The sequence below is a fragment of the Apis cerana genome, linkage group LG10 (genome assembly GCF_029169275.1).
Source record: "Apis cerana isolate GH-2021 linkage group LG10, AcerK_1.0, whole genome shotgun sequence".
Taxonomy (NCBI): domain Eukaryota; kingdom Metazoa; phylum Arthropoda; class Insecta; order Hymenoptera; family Apidae; genus Apis; species Apis cerana.
In genome coordinates this window covers 6,597,229-6,613,219 of record NC_083861.1, presented here as the reverse complement: position 1 = coordinate 6,613,219, position 15,991 = coordinate 6,597,229, and the positions used below count along the sequence as shown (strand labels likewise).

At 25.0% G+C, this 15,991-nt stretch overlaps 6 protein-coding genes across 9 annotated transcripts; 2 read left to right on the top strand and 4 right to left on the bottom strand.

Annotated features, from left to right (window-relative positions):
• Positions 1–1,097: 1,097 nt before the first annotated feature.
• Positions 1,098–6,440, top strand: LOC108001181 (trimethylguanosine synthase). Of its 2 annotated transcripts, none has more exons than XM_017062078.3 (8): positions 1,098–1,351; positions 1,823–1,958; positions 2,092–3,923; positions 4,054–4,300; positions 4,366–4,969; positions 5,090–5,221; positions 5,309–5,607; positions 5,719–6,440. In XM_017062078.3, the coding sequence occupies exons 1-8, from the start codon at positions 1,242–1,244 to the stop codon at positions 5,827–5,829; spliced, it is 3,471 nt and encodes a 1,156-aa protein (XP_016917567.1). In that variant the 5' UTR covers positions 1,098–1,241; the 3' UTR covers positions 5,830–6,440. The 2 variants fall into 2 exon arrangements, with proteins under 2 accessions (XP_016917567.1, XP_061936945.1); XM_062080961.1 differs by lacking the exon at positions 1,098–1,351 and adding an exon at positions 1,428–1,592.
• On the bottom strand, positions 4,973–10,737 carry LOC108001182 (zinc finger protein 569). 3 transcript variants are annotated; one of them, XM_062080968.1, is made up of 8 exons: positions 10,149–10,288; positions 9,741–10,061; positions 8,839–9,478; positions 8,662–8,769; positions 8,319–8,521; positions 8,072–8,247; positions 7,343–8,002; positions 4,973–7,258 (listed from the first exon to the last, which is right to left on the bottom strand). In XM_062080968.1, the coding sequence occupies exons 3-8, from the start codon at positions 9,409–9,411 to the stop codon at positions 6,894–6,896; spliced, it is 2,085 nt and encodes a 694-aa protein (XP_061936952.1). In that variant the 5' UTR covers positions 9,412–9,478; positions 9,741–10,061; positions 10,149–10,288; the 3' UTR covers positions 4,973–6,893. The 3 variants fall into 3 exon arrangements, with proteins under 3 accessions (XP_061936952.1, XP_061936954.1, XP_016917569.1); XM_062080970.1 differs by lacking the exons at positions 9,741–10,061; positions 10,149–10,288 and adding an exon at positions 10,599–10,737; XM_017062080.3 differs by lacking the exon at positions 9,741–10,061 and having other exon boundaries at positions 10,149–10,285.
• LOC108001183 (leukocyte receptor cluster member 1 homolog) lies at positions 10,418–11,879 on the bottom strand. Its single transcript, XM_062080985.1, has 3 exons — positions 11,676–11,879; positions 11,499–11,598; positions 10,418–11,405 (listed from the first exon to the last, which is right to left on the bottom strand). Exons 1-3 carry the CDS (start codon positions 11,696–11,698, stop codon positions 10,602–10,604), a joined length of 927 nt encoding a protein of 308 aa, XP_061936969.1. The 5' UTR covers positions 11,699–11,879; the 3' UTR covers positions 10,418–10,601.
• Positions 11,880–12,362: 483 nt separating this feature from the next.
• LOC108001184 (small nuclear ribonucleoprotein F) lies at positions 12,363–12,718 on the top strand. Its single transcript, XM_017062082.3, has one exon. The coding sequence runs from the start codon at positions 12,363–12,365 to the stop codon at positions 12,627–12,629; it is 267 nt and encodes an 88-aa protein (XP_016917571.1). The 3' UTR covers positions 12,630–12,718.
• Positions 12,710–13,388, bottom strand: LOC108001186 (chromosome transmission fidelity protein 8 homolog). The gene is made up of 2 exons (XM_017062085.3): positions 13,238–13,388; positions 12,710–13,163 (listed from the first exon to the last, which is right to left on the bottom strand). The coding sequence occupies exons 1-2, from the start codon at positions 13,318–13,320 to the stop codon at positions 12,833–12,835; spliced, it is 414 nt and encodes a 137-aa protein (XP_016917574.1). The 5' UTR covers positions 13,321–13,388; the 3' UTR covers positions 12,710–12,832.
• Positions 13,389–13,832: 444 nt separating this feature from the next.
• Positions 13,833–15,921, bottom strand: LOC108001187 (type 1 phosphatidylinositol 4,5-bisphosphate 4-phosphatase). The gene is made up of 6 exons (XM_017062086.3): positions 15,695–15,921; positions 15,426–15,610; positions 15,145–15,354; positions 14,915–15,055; positions 14,748–14,802; positions 13,833–14,594 (listed from the first exon to the last, which is right to left on the bottom strand). Exons 1-6 carry the CDS (start codon positions 15,777–15,779, stop codon positions 14,509–14,511), a joined length of 762 nt encoding a protein of 253 aa, XP_016917575.1. The 5' UTR covers positions 15,780–15,921; the 3' UTR covers positions 13,833–14,508.
• Positions 15,922–15,991: the final 70 nt, after the last annotated feature.

Here is a 15,991-nt window from a genome sequence, read left to right as displayed (position 1 = left end):
TATTTTTAAATGTTCTCTGTCCTTCTTGCACAATATTGCGTTCCTTCTCTATGACTTCGCATACCTCCTTGCATGTCATGTTATGCTAGTAACAAGTCGGAGCTTCGTGAATCCAAACGCGAGATGGCGCCACTGGTATTAAATTTATTATTTTCTTTCTTTTCTTAAATTATCGACAAAATTTAAATATTTCTTCAATATTTTGTGAGAAAAATAAGAAGTGCAACAATTTTATATTTAGAAATACTTATTTATTTTTTTGAAAAATTTAAAAAATCCAAATATTTTGAATTAAAAAATTTTTTTTTTTAATTGAAAAAGTTAGAGGAAGGAAATTTTTTGGCAAAAGGAAAAAAAAATAAAATTCATGAATATGAAAAAGAAAAATATATTTATGTATATATATTCAAAAAAAAATGTACAAAATACAATTATAATAAAATAAAAATATATATAAAATATATTAAATATATAAAAGTAATATTATATATATAATAAATATTCAAGAAAAATATAGAAATGGTTTTATACGAAAAATTGTAGGGGTTTAAATTCGATTTTATTTATTATAACTATAAATTTAATTTATCGATAAAATATATTTTGTCGACAATTAGAATGGAATTTATAAAAGAAATGTACTAAATAAACTTAAAAATTATTTAACTAGGAATATATGAGGAATATAAAAATAAATAATAAAGAAAACAGAAATTTGTTTATATATATGTATATATATTTTTAATATTTATATTTATAATATTTTTAATATTTATGTATGTATATTTATTTTTATACATGATAAAGTGTATATAAAAATATATAGATGTAATACATAATTTATAAAAAATTTATATGCAATATATTATACATAAAATATATTTCTTTTTTTATTATTTATTGTTGATATGTGACTATAGACAAATTATGGCAAATTAATATCTAAAAAATGTCTTTATCTATTCTAACGAAAGAGTATAATTATAATATATAATATAAATATAATTATTCTTGATAAATATTTCTCGAAAGCAAATTAAATTTAACCAAAAGCAATAGTTATCGATTGAACATTGTAACGTGTTATAATATGATGATAATCAGAAGCAACTTCACGATGGTGTGCTGTTCAAGAAATGGCGGATTGTTTTTACACGGGGGAGTTATAAAAATTTGAGCGTGAGACATGTGGGTGTTGTGACGATTCACGAGCAAGTAGTCAATTAAATACTTCTGTCGGCATGAGTGACCGTTTTTGGGAACCTTTAGCCGAAGTGTACATCGCAAAACAAGCAGAGTCTTCTGACTCTGATAATTACATTTATTGTCTTTGCAGCAGAGTATTTATTCGGTAAATACACTTTCAAAAATATGAGTCATTTATTCGATCAAATATCGCAATTTCATTTCTATATTCTATAGCCGTAGCATACTTATTATTTCTTGGAAAATTGAAGGTAGTACTTGCTTATCGATCAGTGGTGTGACACATGACCTAACCTTGACACCCACTCAAATACGAGCTAGGTCATAATATATTTTTTGAAAATTTTATTCAATTTTTTCTTTATTCAACATCTGTTAACAACATGGTAATATTATTTTTCTAACAAATATATTTACAAGGAATTTTTCAACTTCTAAATGCTTGTTTTTTTATTTATGAAATAAGTATAATCGAAAATAAACAATTTGTATCACATGAAATAATCATATAATATTTTTATATTAATTGAATTTTCTTTATTTTTTATAAGATAAATATAATACAAGAATAATATAATATGTAGATTTTTATTAACGAATTTTATTTTATTTTTAGAAATCCAGAAGTTTATACAGTCCTTGCTCTAGAGGATGGTAGTGAAGATGAAGATGTTGAAGGTGATTGTGTTGAAGAAATGTTAGACCTTCATAAAAGGTCTATAATAGAAACACAATCTATTGAAAAACATGATGTAAGAATGTTTTTGTTTTATTTTATTTATTATAAGTTATTTTCAGTTAATCCAGTGTAACTTGATATATGTATCAAATTTTTGTATTGAATAATATTTGAACGAAAGCATATTTTTTCTTCCTTAAAATTAGGAAGAACCAGTGAGCTGTTACTGCAGTGCATCACACACAGACAACAATTATTCCACAGATGAACATGACTCTGTTCGTGATTCGGCTCATCGTCCTACTGCACATTCCCTCACGCAAAAACTGGGTCTGCATCAATCAGATTCAGGTGCAGACCTATCTGAATATCATGATCAACACGAGGCTAAAAGCATACAAAACTTATTGGCATCATATGGAAAGACTTTTCAAACTACAGAGACTGAACTGGAAGATGAATTTGATAAAGTGAATATATTTGTACAGCACCAAGAAGATAAAGACTTAAAATTTGAATCTAAAATAATAAACATTCACTCATCAGATCATCTTACAAATAGTATCGAAGTTTTAAGTTATGATCCATCCATTTGTAATGAAAATGAATTTCATGTAGAAAATCCATTATGTAATTTAGAAGACAAAGATTTTGAGATACATAATATATTTAAAAATGTTTCTTTGAATGATGGTACATCACAATCTTATAAAGAAGATGTTACACTTAAATACAAGTGTAACCATAAATCTCGTGATTATCCATATTATTCTATGTACTCTAAAACTAAGAGTATAATGGATATTGCATGGGAAAAATATTGGTCTGAAAATGGTGAACGCATAATTTGGACAACTTGGATTAGAAAATATGCAGATTATATAAATCCAGAATATTTACAACAAAATGTACATTTAATAAGTGACGAAAAATTAGAAATGAAAGAAGCTATTGAAAAATTTTCAGAACAAAATACATGTTTTCCTAGTCAAGCACATAGAAATTGTGAACTTGATCGCTCAAATTTTGAAGGAATATTTAGCAAAACTAATAATATTGATGACAATGAAATAAAAGCAAAAGATACTTATAGTATTAATTTTTCGTTTGATGATGTAAGTAAACAAGAAGTAAGTGATAAAGATGCAGAAGATAATAGAAAAAAATTAACAAATTTTGAAACATCACCAGAAACTGGAGATGGTTGGAATCCATTAAGTCCATTTAGTATGGAAGAAAGTTATAACCAGCAATCTAATGCAGAAGATGAAAGACTTTTAACAAGATGTGATTCTATTAATGAGTCAATAGCAAAGACAAATGCAACATCAGATTCTATGACAAATGTTACAAAAATGACTCTTACTAGTTCTAGTTGTGACTCCATTTCTACAAATTCATCTAGTCTCATCAGTTCTGTAACAAGTTCCATTGAAAGCAATATAACAAATACGAGTTCTGATCAAGAATATGCTTCAGAAGATACTGATAAGTATTGGCAACATTTATGGAAAGAAAATTTCCAAATAGAGTATCAAAATCATTATAAATTATTTATAGAAAAATACAAAAGGGAGCAATCTGAGATTATGAGTGATCAAAATTATAATCAGGAACATAATGATATAGATATGAAAGAACAAGAAAGTGATGAAAGTATAGATCAAGACTTTACACAAAAAGAAATAGATACTTCTAATAAAATTTCTGAAAGTAAAAATGTATCTAATAAAAATTTTTCTTATGCTAAAAAAGAAAAAACAAAAAAGAAACGATTAATTATGGAATCAGTGGGAATGCTTATTCAAAATTTAATAGTAAAATCAATAGAAAATGAACCTAATGCAGATAAAAATGAAAAAATTAATGAAATGGAATGTTCACAAGAAGTTGAACAAGAAATTAATCAAACTTTAGTCGTACAAAATGAAAATAGCACAATTATTTCTAATGATAATAATAGTATTAAAAAAATATATTCTAATGGAGGAGATGGAGATGATCCTAACGAAGATAAACCTATAATATTAAAACGAAGGTATAATGTGTGTGTGTGTGTGTGTGTGTGTGTGTGTGTGTGTGTGTGTGTGTGTGTGTCGCGTTATAAATTGTTTTTAATTTTTCAATACAATAATATTAATGTAATATTTATGAGTATTTTTTTTTAGTCATGAAGCTGAATATGAGGAGACAGGAGAAGGTTTAGAATCGGTAAAAAAAGCATTTTCATTGATGGGATATACTTTCAACGAAAATTACGAGCAATCAAATTTCCAAGGAGAAGTAGTATATAGAAAAAAAAATATTAGGTTACAAAATAGACAATTAAAAATGAAATATTATAGATCCAAGCCAGCAAATAAGCATATATACTTTGATGATAATGGAGTGGAAATTACTAACACTATAGACAAAGTAAATAAAATTTTTCATAAAGCAAAAACATATAGATAGACTTTATTTTTTATTTTATTTTACAGGTGAAACATTATTTATCATATTGTCCTGTTTTGCCATCAGCAATAACAGAATCACAACCCTCTGAAAAAGGTTCCTACACAGCACAATTTACATCAAGTTCTGATGATGAATGTGATCGTAGTCTTAAGAAAAAATTGCAAACAAAACGATTTGTATTTAGTAAACCAAGCACAAGTTCAATAGATTCAGGAGCAGATAAAAAACAATTTGATGATGTTCATGATACATTAAACATATTTGATAATCAGAATGATGTTTTTCAAAGTATCAAAAATGATAATATATACTTTGATCAAGATGAAACGAGTGATTCTACAAAGTGTGTATCAGAAGATCATTTTCCTGAACAAGATAATGAAAACTTTGATGCATTAAATATCGATATGGATATAGATGAAAATCATAGTAACAACGAAATACAAAATATGAAATTATCAGATGAAGATAGTATAAAAAAAACCTTAAAGAAAAAACGAAAGAAACAATCTAAAAGAAATATAAGCCTTCCAATAGAAATAGATAATGATAAAACTTTAATAAAATATTGGTTAAAAAGATATCGTTTATTTAGCAAATTTGATCAAGGCATTAAATTGGATCGTGGTATGTTCTTTAATATTAGTATATATGAAAATTTATTTTAAATTTATATTGAAAGATATATTTACTAGTATGTATATATCAGTAATTTTTTAATTTTTATAATAAAATATTTGTTTATAGAAAGTTGGTTTTCCGTAACACCAGAAAAAATTGCCGAGCATATAGCCGAAAGATGTAAATGCGATACTATAATTGATGCATTCTGCGGTGCAGGAGGAAATGCTATACAATTTGCTTTCACGTGTGAAAGAGGTATGTTCATTTATATTATACTATTATTATATATACTATTTATATATAAATAGTTAATACACAAATTCATAATATTTTTTTTCACAGTATTAGCGATAGACATAGATCCAGTTAAAATCGAACTCGCTCGAAATAATGCTCGAATTTATGGTGTTGATGACAGAATAGAATTTATTGTTGGAGATTTCTTTACACTCGCATCAAAGTTAATCGCAGATGTTGTATTTCTAAGTCCACCATGGGGAGGACCAGGATATGCTAAGAATGAAACTTTTGATCTCAATAATATTATGCATCCCATTGGTGGAGAAAATTTATTTAATATAGCAAGAAAAATCACAGATCATGTGGCCTACTTTCTACCTAGAAATGTAGATACTATGCAGGTAAATTTTTATAATTTCATAAAATTCAAAAAATTTTGATATTCTATATTATTTTATAATATATTCTACAATAATTGCTTTGTCTTTTTATACACATATACAAATTTACAGCTTGCCATGTTAGCCGGAGTAGGTGGTGGTGTAGAAGTGGAGCAGAACTTTCTGGACAAAAAGTTAATAGCTTTAACGGCATATTATGGCGAACTGCCCAGGGATTGTTAGTTGTGATATGATGTGTAATTTACGAGAAGATCCGTAACAGCTGCTTAAAAAAAGGAGCTTCTCACATTTTATGGATAATTAGCTGTAAATAATAACTCGTATCAATTTGCTTAGGCTATTCTGAAAAGCAGTATTTTTTATTTCATTTCACATTTTTTTTTACAAAATGCATATAAAACGCCGTTATATACTATAATTTACTTAGCTATTTTTTAAACTTTCTATTGGATTTTTAAAAAATATGTTTATATGACACATTAGTTACCATTTTCACAAATCTCGCACTTAAGCAAATTGATACTCAAATTTCAATTTGTGAGACATATTTGTGAAATCCAATAATTAATATGTAAAATCTTTTAAAAGAATCATAAATTCAATCTTCCATAGCAATAAGTATTATTTTTACCTGATGATTAATTAAGTCAAAAAGACTAGAGAACTTTTCTTTAGTCCATCATGTAAAATATTATTTTAATCATATTGTAAACTATACGAAACATTGTAATTTACATTTTATATAACGGTTTCCAGATTATTATTTTACAATTTTTATGTACACTTCTACTAATTTCCTATTAATTATCAATAAATACATTCAAAATCTTAAATGTGTTTTAATATATAATAAATTATATTCATAATAAAATTTAAAATAAAAAATCTCAAAATTAGTTTTTTTTCAACCATAAAAACTTATTTTAGAGCAAATAAAGCTTTTTTTGAACAAATATGAACGTAGAATCATCAATTGCGATTAATTGATTGAAAATATACATGCTTTCGTTTCTTTAAAATAATGTACAAAATTTAATTTTTTTAAACAAAACATTCGAATTATTAAGTTTGTTTTTGCAGATATAATATACAATTCCAAAAATAGTATCACAATTATGATTTAAAAAATTAATACATTAATTCTAGCATTTCTTTAAAAAAGAACAAGTTGATTCTCATACCTTCTAAGTAACGCGTGACTAGCATTTCTTCAATTATTTTTGAAGTATAAATTTCTGGTTGTTTTTAAATGTATAGAAATATTTTTCTTAACATATTCTATATTTTCATGTATCAACATTAATTGTTGTTGCACCCGATTCTTCAGGTTCTGCAGGAATAGTTATACCACCAGTATCTATACTTTCTTCTTCCTCCCTTGGAATTTTTAAAAAACAATGCATTGTTTCTTCATCTTCTTGTTCAATTGTTGAATTATTTTTAGTTTCATTTTCTCTTGTTGGCAGTGAACCTTCAAGATGTTTTGATGGTATCTGTATTGTAATTGTTTGTGATGTACCATCTGCAGATGTTGAGGAAGACATTAAGTTTGCTTCTAAAGTATCTCCCACTTTTGAAAAGGCACCTAAGCAACTATAAATTAATTGTGCCGCTGCGATATTACCAGGAAAAACTTCAACATTTTCACTATCTAAAAAAAATTATACAGTTTTATAGTGATATTTACATGATAATAAAAAACCTTTAATAATAAAATAATAAAAAAAGAATTTACCTTTCTTTTGCATATTTGCTTTGATTAATCCTTTTTCGTGATCTCTTACATGTTGTATATAACTTTGATTTTTAACAGTTTTAAAAGGACAAAGATCACATGTAAATAAACCAGACAATAAGGGATGTCTAGATTTTAAATGATTTTTATAACTACTACTTTGTATTGCAGTATAAGAACAATGAGGACATTTATAAGGTCTAAAACCTGTATGTTGCATAATATGACGTCGCAATGTATTGTGATCTCCAGTTTTGTATTCACAAAGTTCACAACTAAATGGTTTATCGCCAGTATGTTGCCGTAAATGCATTTGCAACATTGCTTTCCTAGCACTAGAATGCCCACAAACATTACAAACATAAGGTCGTAGTTTTGAATGTACTGCTTGAATATGACTTTTTAAACATTTGGAATTTGCATAAGTCTTTCCACACATATCACATTTTTTCGATGTATACCATCGAGTTACTTCCAATGTTTTACGATCCAAATGCATAACTCTATGATTACGCAATTGACTGGCTTGTTTAAAACATTTACCACATTCTGAACATTCATACTCACGAGTCTCACTATGGACACGCATGTGAGTTAAAAGTTTCACCATTGTAGCACTTTTATATGCTTTACATATTTTACAAGTAAATAAACCTATATCTAAAAAAAAATTTAGTAATAAATATATTTTAATGCATCATTATTCATATATTGATATAAGATATTTACCAATTTGATGTTTTTTCCATAAATGTAAGCTGCATTGTCTCCACTTGGTAAATTTCATATCACGGCAAACGGTACATTTAAATGCTGTTCCGTTTTGTGATTCTGTATGACAAAGAGCATGTTGTTGCATTGTTTCTTCTGTAGAAAATTTATAAGGACATCCTCGATATGAACACCTAATAAAATTTATAAATAAGTAAATGAAATATATATGCTTTTAAAATTCTTATAATAAAGATATATATACTTTATATTTCTTTCCATTAATTCAATCATTTTTTTATTGAGCATATATTCAGAATTTAAAGGTTTTTGAATTTTAACTTGACGTTTTATATCATTATTTTCAACACTCTGTCCTATACACTCTAATAATCCAGAATCTTTTGAATCATCTGTTATATTTTCTTTACCACCTTTATTGGCACCTGTGTCTGTTAATTGATGATCCTAAAATAACAAATATTATTATAATTATTTTTACATTTTATTTTTTATTTTACATTTTTATTTTCTATTAATATTATACATATTATACATATTTTATTTTCTATATATAAGAAAATGTTTAAAAAATGTTAAATAATTACATTTATCATATGCTCTTTACAATCTTCAATAGAAGGAAAGCAATTAGAACATTCTCCACACATATATAATAATTTTACTTCATCTATATTTTTAGACTCTTCTTTTACCTGTAAAATTTATATTATTGTAATATCAATATAAATGTTTATAAATAAAAAATTAATTTTAAAACTCACCTCTATATCTATTTTAGGATTTACGTGTGTTTTTTGAAAGTGATGTAATAATTGTGTTTTGTCTTGAGTAGTATAAGTACAGATTTTACATTTGAATGCTGTTACAACTTCTACAAAATCATTAGCATTTACATTATGTTTTTCCATAATCAAATTTTTTTCATTCTGTCCCACAATAATTTCATATTGTTCTTGAGAATGTTCATCAATATTTTCAATTATTAATCCTTCATTAGTAATAAACTGTGATTCATAATTATCATCTTCTTTAGTCAATAACACTGTTTTATTTTGAGATTCATTTTCATCTATTATTTGATTAAAATCTAATTCTTGTAATTCTCCATTTTGAAATGCATAAACCTGACCATCTAAGCAAATTAAAGAAATTGATTCATCCTCTTTTGCTACTTGTGATTCATCTATAATATTTATTGTACTTTGCTCTTGATTAGTTGATGCAGTTTTTGTTATATCTATAGCTGGATCTGATACAGTTTGCAAAATATATCTAGTGCCATTTATTTCATAACTTAGATATGAAGAATCTTCAACATTTCTTTCTTCATTCATGGTGATTATATTTAATTAAATCATATCGTAAAAGTACTTGATATTTAAATTAATAGTAACATTTTGCCTATAATACAAATATAAATATTAGTATTTACAAATAAAAAGTTAAATATTTATTTTTAACTTTTTTAATTGTAAAAAGTTCTTAAACATAATTTATAAATAAAAATTAAAAATTATAAGATAATAATATACTTATATTTGAATAAATAAAGATATTAAAAAATAAAGATATTATATTAGAGGTTATATATAAAGAATAGTATAGTAGTAAAGGTATAAAAAGGTTATTTTAAAATTGATTGTTTACTTGGATTATACATTACCTTTATTACAGATATTTTATAAACTATAATAAACGTAGATATTTTATATTTAAAATATGTACAAAATAAATACATTATTTATAATAATATTTTTAAAGTGCCGATGTTTATATAAATTAGTGAAGAGGTTATCTTAAGGTCGATTTGTAACATGACTTAAAAATGTAATTTTTCTTACAATAATTGAAGTCAATTTATTATATTTCTTAGATGAAAAATAGAAACTTTTATAAATTGTCATTTCTTCGTAATTAAGTACATTCACAGCTGTTCAAATTCGAAAATCACGTTATACAAAAGTAACTCGCGCGTTCTACAAGTCTGGTTGAAAATTTCAAATAGGACTTTAATTTTACCTTGAATGGAAATAATTAATATATATATATATAAGTAAAAAGTATTACTTACGAGCAGAGAATTTAAGTCAAGTGATGAACAAGAATACTGAAAAAATGACATAAACGTCAAATTTTAATACATTATCCATGAGACCCGTGATATTCCACCATCTTGTATCACGTGATACCGCGGAATTTAGCATAATTTAGTAAATTTACGAGGGATATCTGGTATTTCATTCAATAACGATTTAAATATCTTTTCTTTTTTATTTGTATTTTATTGCACTTTATAAAATAAAAATACTTTTGGGATATTCCATAATGAATTATATCTTATTTAATAACTGAATTATTATTTTATTGTTAGTATCAACAATTGGACAAAGATTCTATGTAAGTTTTATATATATATATATGTAATTGTATATTGATATTTACATAATTGTAATAAAAAATAAATAACAATTTCAACATAAAAATATTTAGTCCATAATTATAATAATAAAAATCAACTTACATTTTATTGTTCTCTCATTAGATGCATATTAGGGGTTCTTTCAGCATTTTGTCTAGCAATTTCGGGAAAGAATTGTGAATTATATTTTTGTTTAATAGTAGATTTAGGGGGAGTTTTTGGAGTTACTGTTGGAACTGGATCTCCTCTTAATTTAGCCAATAAAGCTTCTGTTCTTAATTTTTCACTCTGTTCTCTTAACAATCTTTCTTCTCTCAATTTTTGTATATTTATATTTGGTCTTTCTGCTGTTTGTTTTTCTTTATTTCTATACTTTTCTTTCTTATGTTTTTTAGATTTTTTGTGTTTGTGTTTTTTTAAATATGTTTTATGATCTGAATCATATTCATCTAGATTATCTTTTTTTCTTTTAACAGATTCTGATTTAATTTTTGAAGATTTTTCTACAGAAGTACTTCCCATAATGTTCAAATATTTTTGTATATCATGAATAGGATCATCCAATAATTTTTTTTTAATTTGTACTTCTACATCTTTCTCAGTGTCTCTTAATCTTTTAGGTAATTCTTCATACCAACATTTTTTACCTGTTGCTTCATTAGTATCTTGTCCAAGATATGTAAGATAACCAATTTGTTTTTCATATTTTTCTTTCTCTTCTTTTTTCTCTTTTTCATGTTCAACATTAGGTTTATTATAATCAAGTTTTCCTTCTTCTAATTCAGCAAAAAAATTAATATGATTCCATTTTGAAGAAGAGGCATTTGTTGTACTTTTTATTGCCTCTGTTCGTCCATCATATTTTGATCTAGCTTTTTCTCTCAAAAGATTAATTCTAGCTTCAGCTTCCTAATAGAAAATTGATAAATCTCATGATTACATAATCAATTAATAATTAATTAATAATTAACAATAATTTTCTTTGTCCTCATTTATACTTACTGCTTTTTCAGCTCGTTCTTGTTTAATTTTTTCTTCTTCTGCAGCTTTTGCTTCATCCCGCCGTACGCGAGCAATATTTTCTTTAGTACGTACATGCCACCTAAAAAAAATAATATGTATAATTTTTATAGATATAAAATATTAATATTATTAGATATGAATCACTTTTAATTATACCTTTTCTTTGGTAAAATATTCATTTTCAATTACAATTGCTTCCAAGAAGTGTAAATTTCTTATTGTAAACAAATTAAAATAAGATATCTTTTTATAACTTTATTTTTTTAATTTTATTAATAAATCTTTTGATTAAATCGTATAATATATATGTAAAATTAGATAAATAATATAAAATCTATAATACAAAATATTTCGAAAGTTATAGGCGATTTGACAAGTTTAGGTTATTTTCCTATAGTAACAGCCATTTCTAATACAATAGACCGCATGAAACTAAAGCATCGTGTTTTTTTGTAAAAGTTTAAAGGAGATCAAAATTTCTTCTTTCAATATTATTTTTTAAACATGTAAGTACAAATTTGTATGAAATTTTTTGTTATAAATAACAAATAATTTCATGAATTAAATAAAACTTAAATTACATAAATTTTATTATATTTTTAATATTTATATATAAACTTAACCTTAAGATTAAATATCATATTTATTAAGTTTTTTTATGTTTTAGTTATATTTAAGTTTTAGTCAGATTGTTATTTTTTTATTCTTATTTAAATTAAATTATTTTTGCGAAATATTATATAATTATTTTTTATCATTATATTATTATATTAAATTTTTAGATATTTCTAACATGTACATTGTGTAATATTTTTCGTAGAAATTAAAGAAAAATACAACACAATGGCTGCTACAATGCCAATAAATCCAAAACCATTTTTAAATGGTTTAACAGGTAAACCTGTTATGGTAAAATTAAAATGGGGTCACGAATATAAAGGTTATCTTGTTTCTGTCGATGGATATATGAACTTACAATTAGCTAATACAGAGGAACATATAGATGGAAATTGTACTGGCAATCTTGGTGAAGTTTTAATCAGATGTAATAATGTAATGTATATAAGAGGTGTAGAAGAAGAAGATGAAGAAGGAGAAATGAAGGATTAGATTTTATAATGTTTATACATTATAATTTAAAATGTTTATTTTTAAGTAAGATTAATTGTCTAAAAAATAATAAAATTATGTTTTTTAAATATATGTAAATTTATTTATCAATAATTATAATATTTAATTTATACAAGTCTATAAAAACAATTGTTTCATTTAGATACCACTTATTTTTATTATGTTTATTATGTTTTATTATGTTAATTACCTTTTGGAACATTTGTTATGATAGGTTTTGGTCTTGATTTAAAAATTAATTTCTTTTTTACGATTGCTGTAACAATATATTCCGTTTTTTTTTCAGAAGTACCAGTATTATCAATTATTTCATTGCTTTTTTTAGTTAAAACTGCAAATGGTTTTGGAAGTTCCATTTCTTTTCCATGTAATACATGAATCCCAATTATAAGTATAGGCATACCAGATTTTGAAAAGTGCAAGTCTCCGATATATTTATTTGTGACGTCCACAGATTGAAATTTTAAATCACCTTGTAATTCAATAATAGCCCATTCTTCAATTTCTCCATCTCTATAAAATAATAAAAACTCATTATTTGTATTTAGTATTAAAATTGATTAATATTCTTGAATAATAAATAATACTTTTTTATTGGTATGATCATACTATGTTTTGGCGGTAAACAGCATTTACACACATGTAACATGTATGTAATGTATAAATGCATAAAGTTACTAGATATTAGATAAAAGCTTAAGTCAAGTTTACAACAAGAATGAATGAACTAACTGTACTTTGTAACAATTATTATTTATTGTCAAAGAATTAAGTTTAAATTTTAAGGTTTAAAAATACTGTTAAGATTATAAAAAGCATTACATAAATAATTTTGTAAACAGGAACGTTACAAAATGAAAAGAATGAATTATTATTTTTCTTTTATATAATGAATCACTTAATTATAATAACATCACATATTTTATATACTTACATATTTTTACATATCTTACGCTGTAAAAATGTACATGCTGAAATACGTATATAAGATTAAAATTCTAATTTTAATTTACTTTTATTTCATATATATGTCTGAAAAGAGCAATTTATCTGTTGCAATTATTTAATAATTGAAATTTCAGTTATCAAAAATTAAATTCTTACAAATTTTTTTTAAAAAAATGTTATATGTAGGAAAATAATTTAATAATTTTGATTATGCAATGGTAATAAAATAGATAGTAACATTCTCAACATATATATTTTATATAATTTTACTTGCATGTCAAATAATACATAAATTCAAAAATGTCTTTCAAAACATTATATTCTTTTAAAAAGATATTCATATGACAATGCAAGTTCATAATTGCAAACATAATATATAGCTATATGTATAGCTGTTTACAATTGGAATAATATTCATGCAAGAATGTTTTATTTGCATATATATCTATGTGCATTTTGTATATTTACTGCAATGTAGAAAGCATATATAGTATATTTTCATTCAAATATGAAAACAATATAATGGGGTTGTTATCTTGGTCCTGTGCTTGTACATATAAAAGTGCAGAGGAACAATCCTTTGTTTTTAAAATGGATACCCCATTCTTTTCTAGTACTTTTTATGTTTTTGTGATGTATTATCTTATGTGAGAAAGTGTCATACATTTATTACACATTCTCTTTGTCCGTAACATGTACATCTGCATATGTATATGTAAGAATGTTGCATATTAGCAATAAAAACTTACATATGCATGTGTAAGGATGTATATATCTACCAAGTATTGTCCTAACAGGACTTATATGTCATTTTATTACTATAAACATTTGATCTAAATATATTATTATACGACATAGATGTTAGAGGAATTGATTTTAAAATATCAGCAATTGATTGTCATTTAGGATATTACATAGGACCTTCTATCATACTAATTTTCATTGTACAATAATAAATGCTGCGTCCCAAACACAAAAGTGCCAGGAGAAATGCACCTGAAAATAAAATTAAAAAGAAGCTAAATAAATAATTTATTACTTTAATAATATTTAAAAATATATGTCCATATATATGTCCATTGAGATATACTATATTCTATATTTATTTGATAATTATTGAAATTATAAAAAGATTTTCTTTTCACTTACCAACATAAGCAACATAAATTCCACCACTAGTTTTCACATATGTATGTGTTCCAACCTGAAAATAAAAAAAATACTAATTATAATTTGTTTTAAAGCATATATAAATTATTTTAAATAATTATTATATAATTTTACAAATATAAAATGATATAAAAATATATACTTACAGTCACAGCTATTGCAATTACTAAGGCTATTATTCCAACAATAATGAATGCAATACCTCGACCCCTAGCAAAATCTGGTCCAACAGAAGATATTTTTCGGCAATGTGGACATCGAGCCAAAGCATTATTCAAGGTATTAAACTAATAAATGTAATAATATATGTATTAATAATATATGTATTTATAATGTAATTATATCAAAATATATAATTTTTTATTTAATCTCTTACCAAAAATGTATCATGACAGTGAGCACAGCATACCCTACACATTCCAGGCATAGATAAAACAGGTGGTGTAATTGGACTTGGAGCAAGATTAATAATACGTTTACAGTTTGGCCTTGGACAAGCAATACGTTGTGAAGAACTCTTACATATTAATAAACAATTACATGGGCAACGAACATATTTCTTTCCAGGTGGTGCATTTCTTATGGGCTAAAAAATATTTATTACTCTTAATTTTAATATAAAGTTTTGCAGTGAATTAAATTATTTTGAGAACGTACTGTAGCTTCATTGCATTGACAACATTTGACAACATGTTGATCTCTTTTACCAGAAATATCTATCATAGCCTGACAAACTCTGCAAGTAACCATAGGCATTCCACATTGATTGCCTGATTCATATGGAGGTGGTACTTCATCAGGACCTATTGCAGATACTGTACTGACTGTTGATTCAGCTTCATCTACAGTAGAATGTAATAGGTAACAATAACCAATCGGATTAAATAAACTTAATTCTTTCGTGAACAAGATTATGTATTATTTACCTACGAAATCGCTGGCATGTGAACTATAAGTGACATTTTCGTTTTTTAATAATGGTTGTCGTTCACCCTTCTTCCCGTCTCCCATGTCGATCTATTAATTTACCCTTTAATGACAACAATTTATTTAAAGTATTGTTTGACAGTACTCCCGGTGCTTCGATGACAAGGATGACAAAATAAAAATTTTTCTAAAATCTTCCCTGGTTCTGCCTACTTATAGAGTAGAAACTATCTGTTGGAATATATATATACTGTATTATTATATTATAGATCTTTAACGGATTAGTTTAGGAATTC

Bases quoted from the DNA above. Each gene is read 5' to 3' on its own strand.
- LOC108001184 (XM_017062082.3), top strand. From the start codon at position 12,363: ATGGCTGCTACAATGCCAATAAATCCAAAACCATTTTTAAATGGTTTA.
- LOC108001186 (XM_017062085.3), bottom strand. From the start codon at position 13,320: ATGCATTTATACATTACATACATGTTACATGTGTGTAAATGCTGTTTA. The intron at 13,164-13,237 runs GTATTATTTATT...ATTATTTTATAG, and splicing joins ATGATCATACCAATAAAAAA to AGATGGAGAAATTGAAGAAT.
- LOC108001183 (XM_062080985.1), bottom strand. From the start codon at position 11,698: ATGAATATTTTACCAAAGAAAAG. The intron at 11,599-11,675 runs GTATAATTAAAA...TATTTTTTTTAG, and splicing joins AATATTTTACCAAAGAAAAG to GTGGCATGTACGTACTAAAG. The intron at 11,406-11,498 runs GTAAGTATAAAT...ATTTTCTATTAG, and splicing joins AAGAACGAGCTGAAAAAGCA to GAAGCTGAAGCTAGAATTAA.
- LOC108001182 (XM_062080970.1), bottom strand. From the start codon at position 9,411: ATGAATGAAGAAAGAAATGTTGAAGATTCTTCATATCTAAGTTATGAA. The intron at 8,003-8,071 runs GTAAATATCTTA...ATTTTTTTTTAG, and splicing joins ATGGAAAAAACATCAAATTG to ATATAGGTTTATTTACTTGT. The intron at 7,259-7,342 runs GTAAATTCTTTT...AATTTTTTTTAG, and splicing joins AGCAAATATGCAAAAGAAAG to ATAGTGAAAATGTTGAAGTT.
- LOC108001181 (XM_017062078.3), top strand. From the start codon at position 1,242: ATGAGTGACCGTTTTTGGGAACCTTTAGCCGAAGTGTACATCGCAAAA. The intron at 4,301-4,365 runs GTAAATAAAATT...TTTATTTTACAG, and splicing joins TTACTAACACTATAGACAAA to GTGAAACATTATTTATCATA. The intron at 5,608-5,718 runs GTAAATTTTTAT...ACAAATTTACAG, and splicing joins GAAATGTAGATACTATGCAG to CTTGCCATGTTAGCCGGAGT.
- LOC108001187 (XM_017062086.3), bottom strand. From the start codon at position 15,779: ATGGGAGACGGGAAGAAGGGTGAACGACAACCATTATTAAAAAACGAA. The intron at 15,611-15,694 runs GTAAATAATACA...ATTCTACTGTAG, and splicing joins ACATGCCAGCGATTTCGTAG to ATGAAGCTGAATCAACAGTC. The intron at 14,803-14,914 runs GTAAGTATATAT...TTTTATTTTCAG, and splicing joins TAATTGCAATAGCTGTGACT to GTTGGAACACATACATATGT.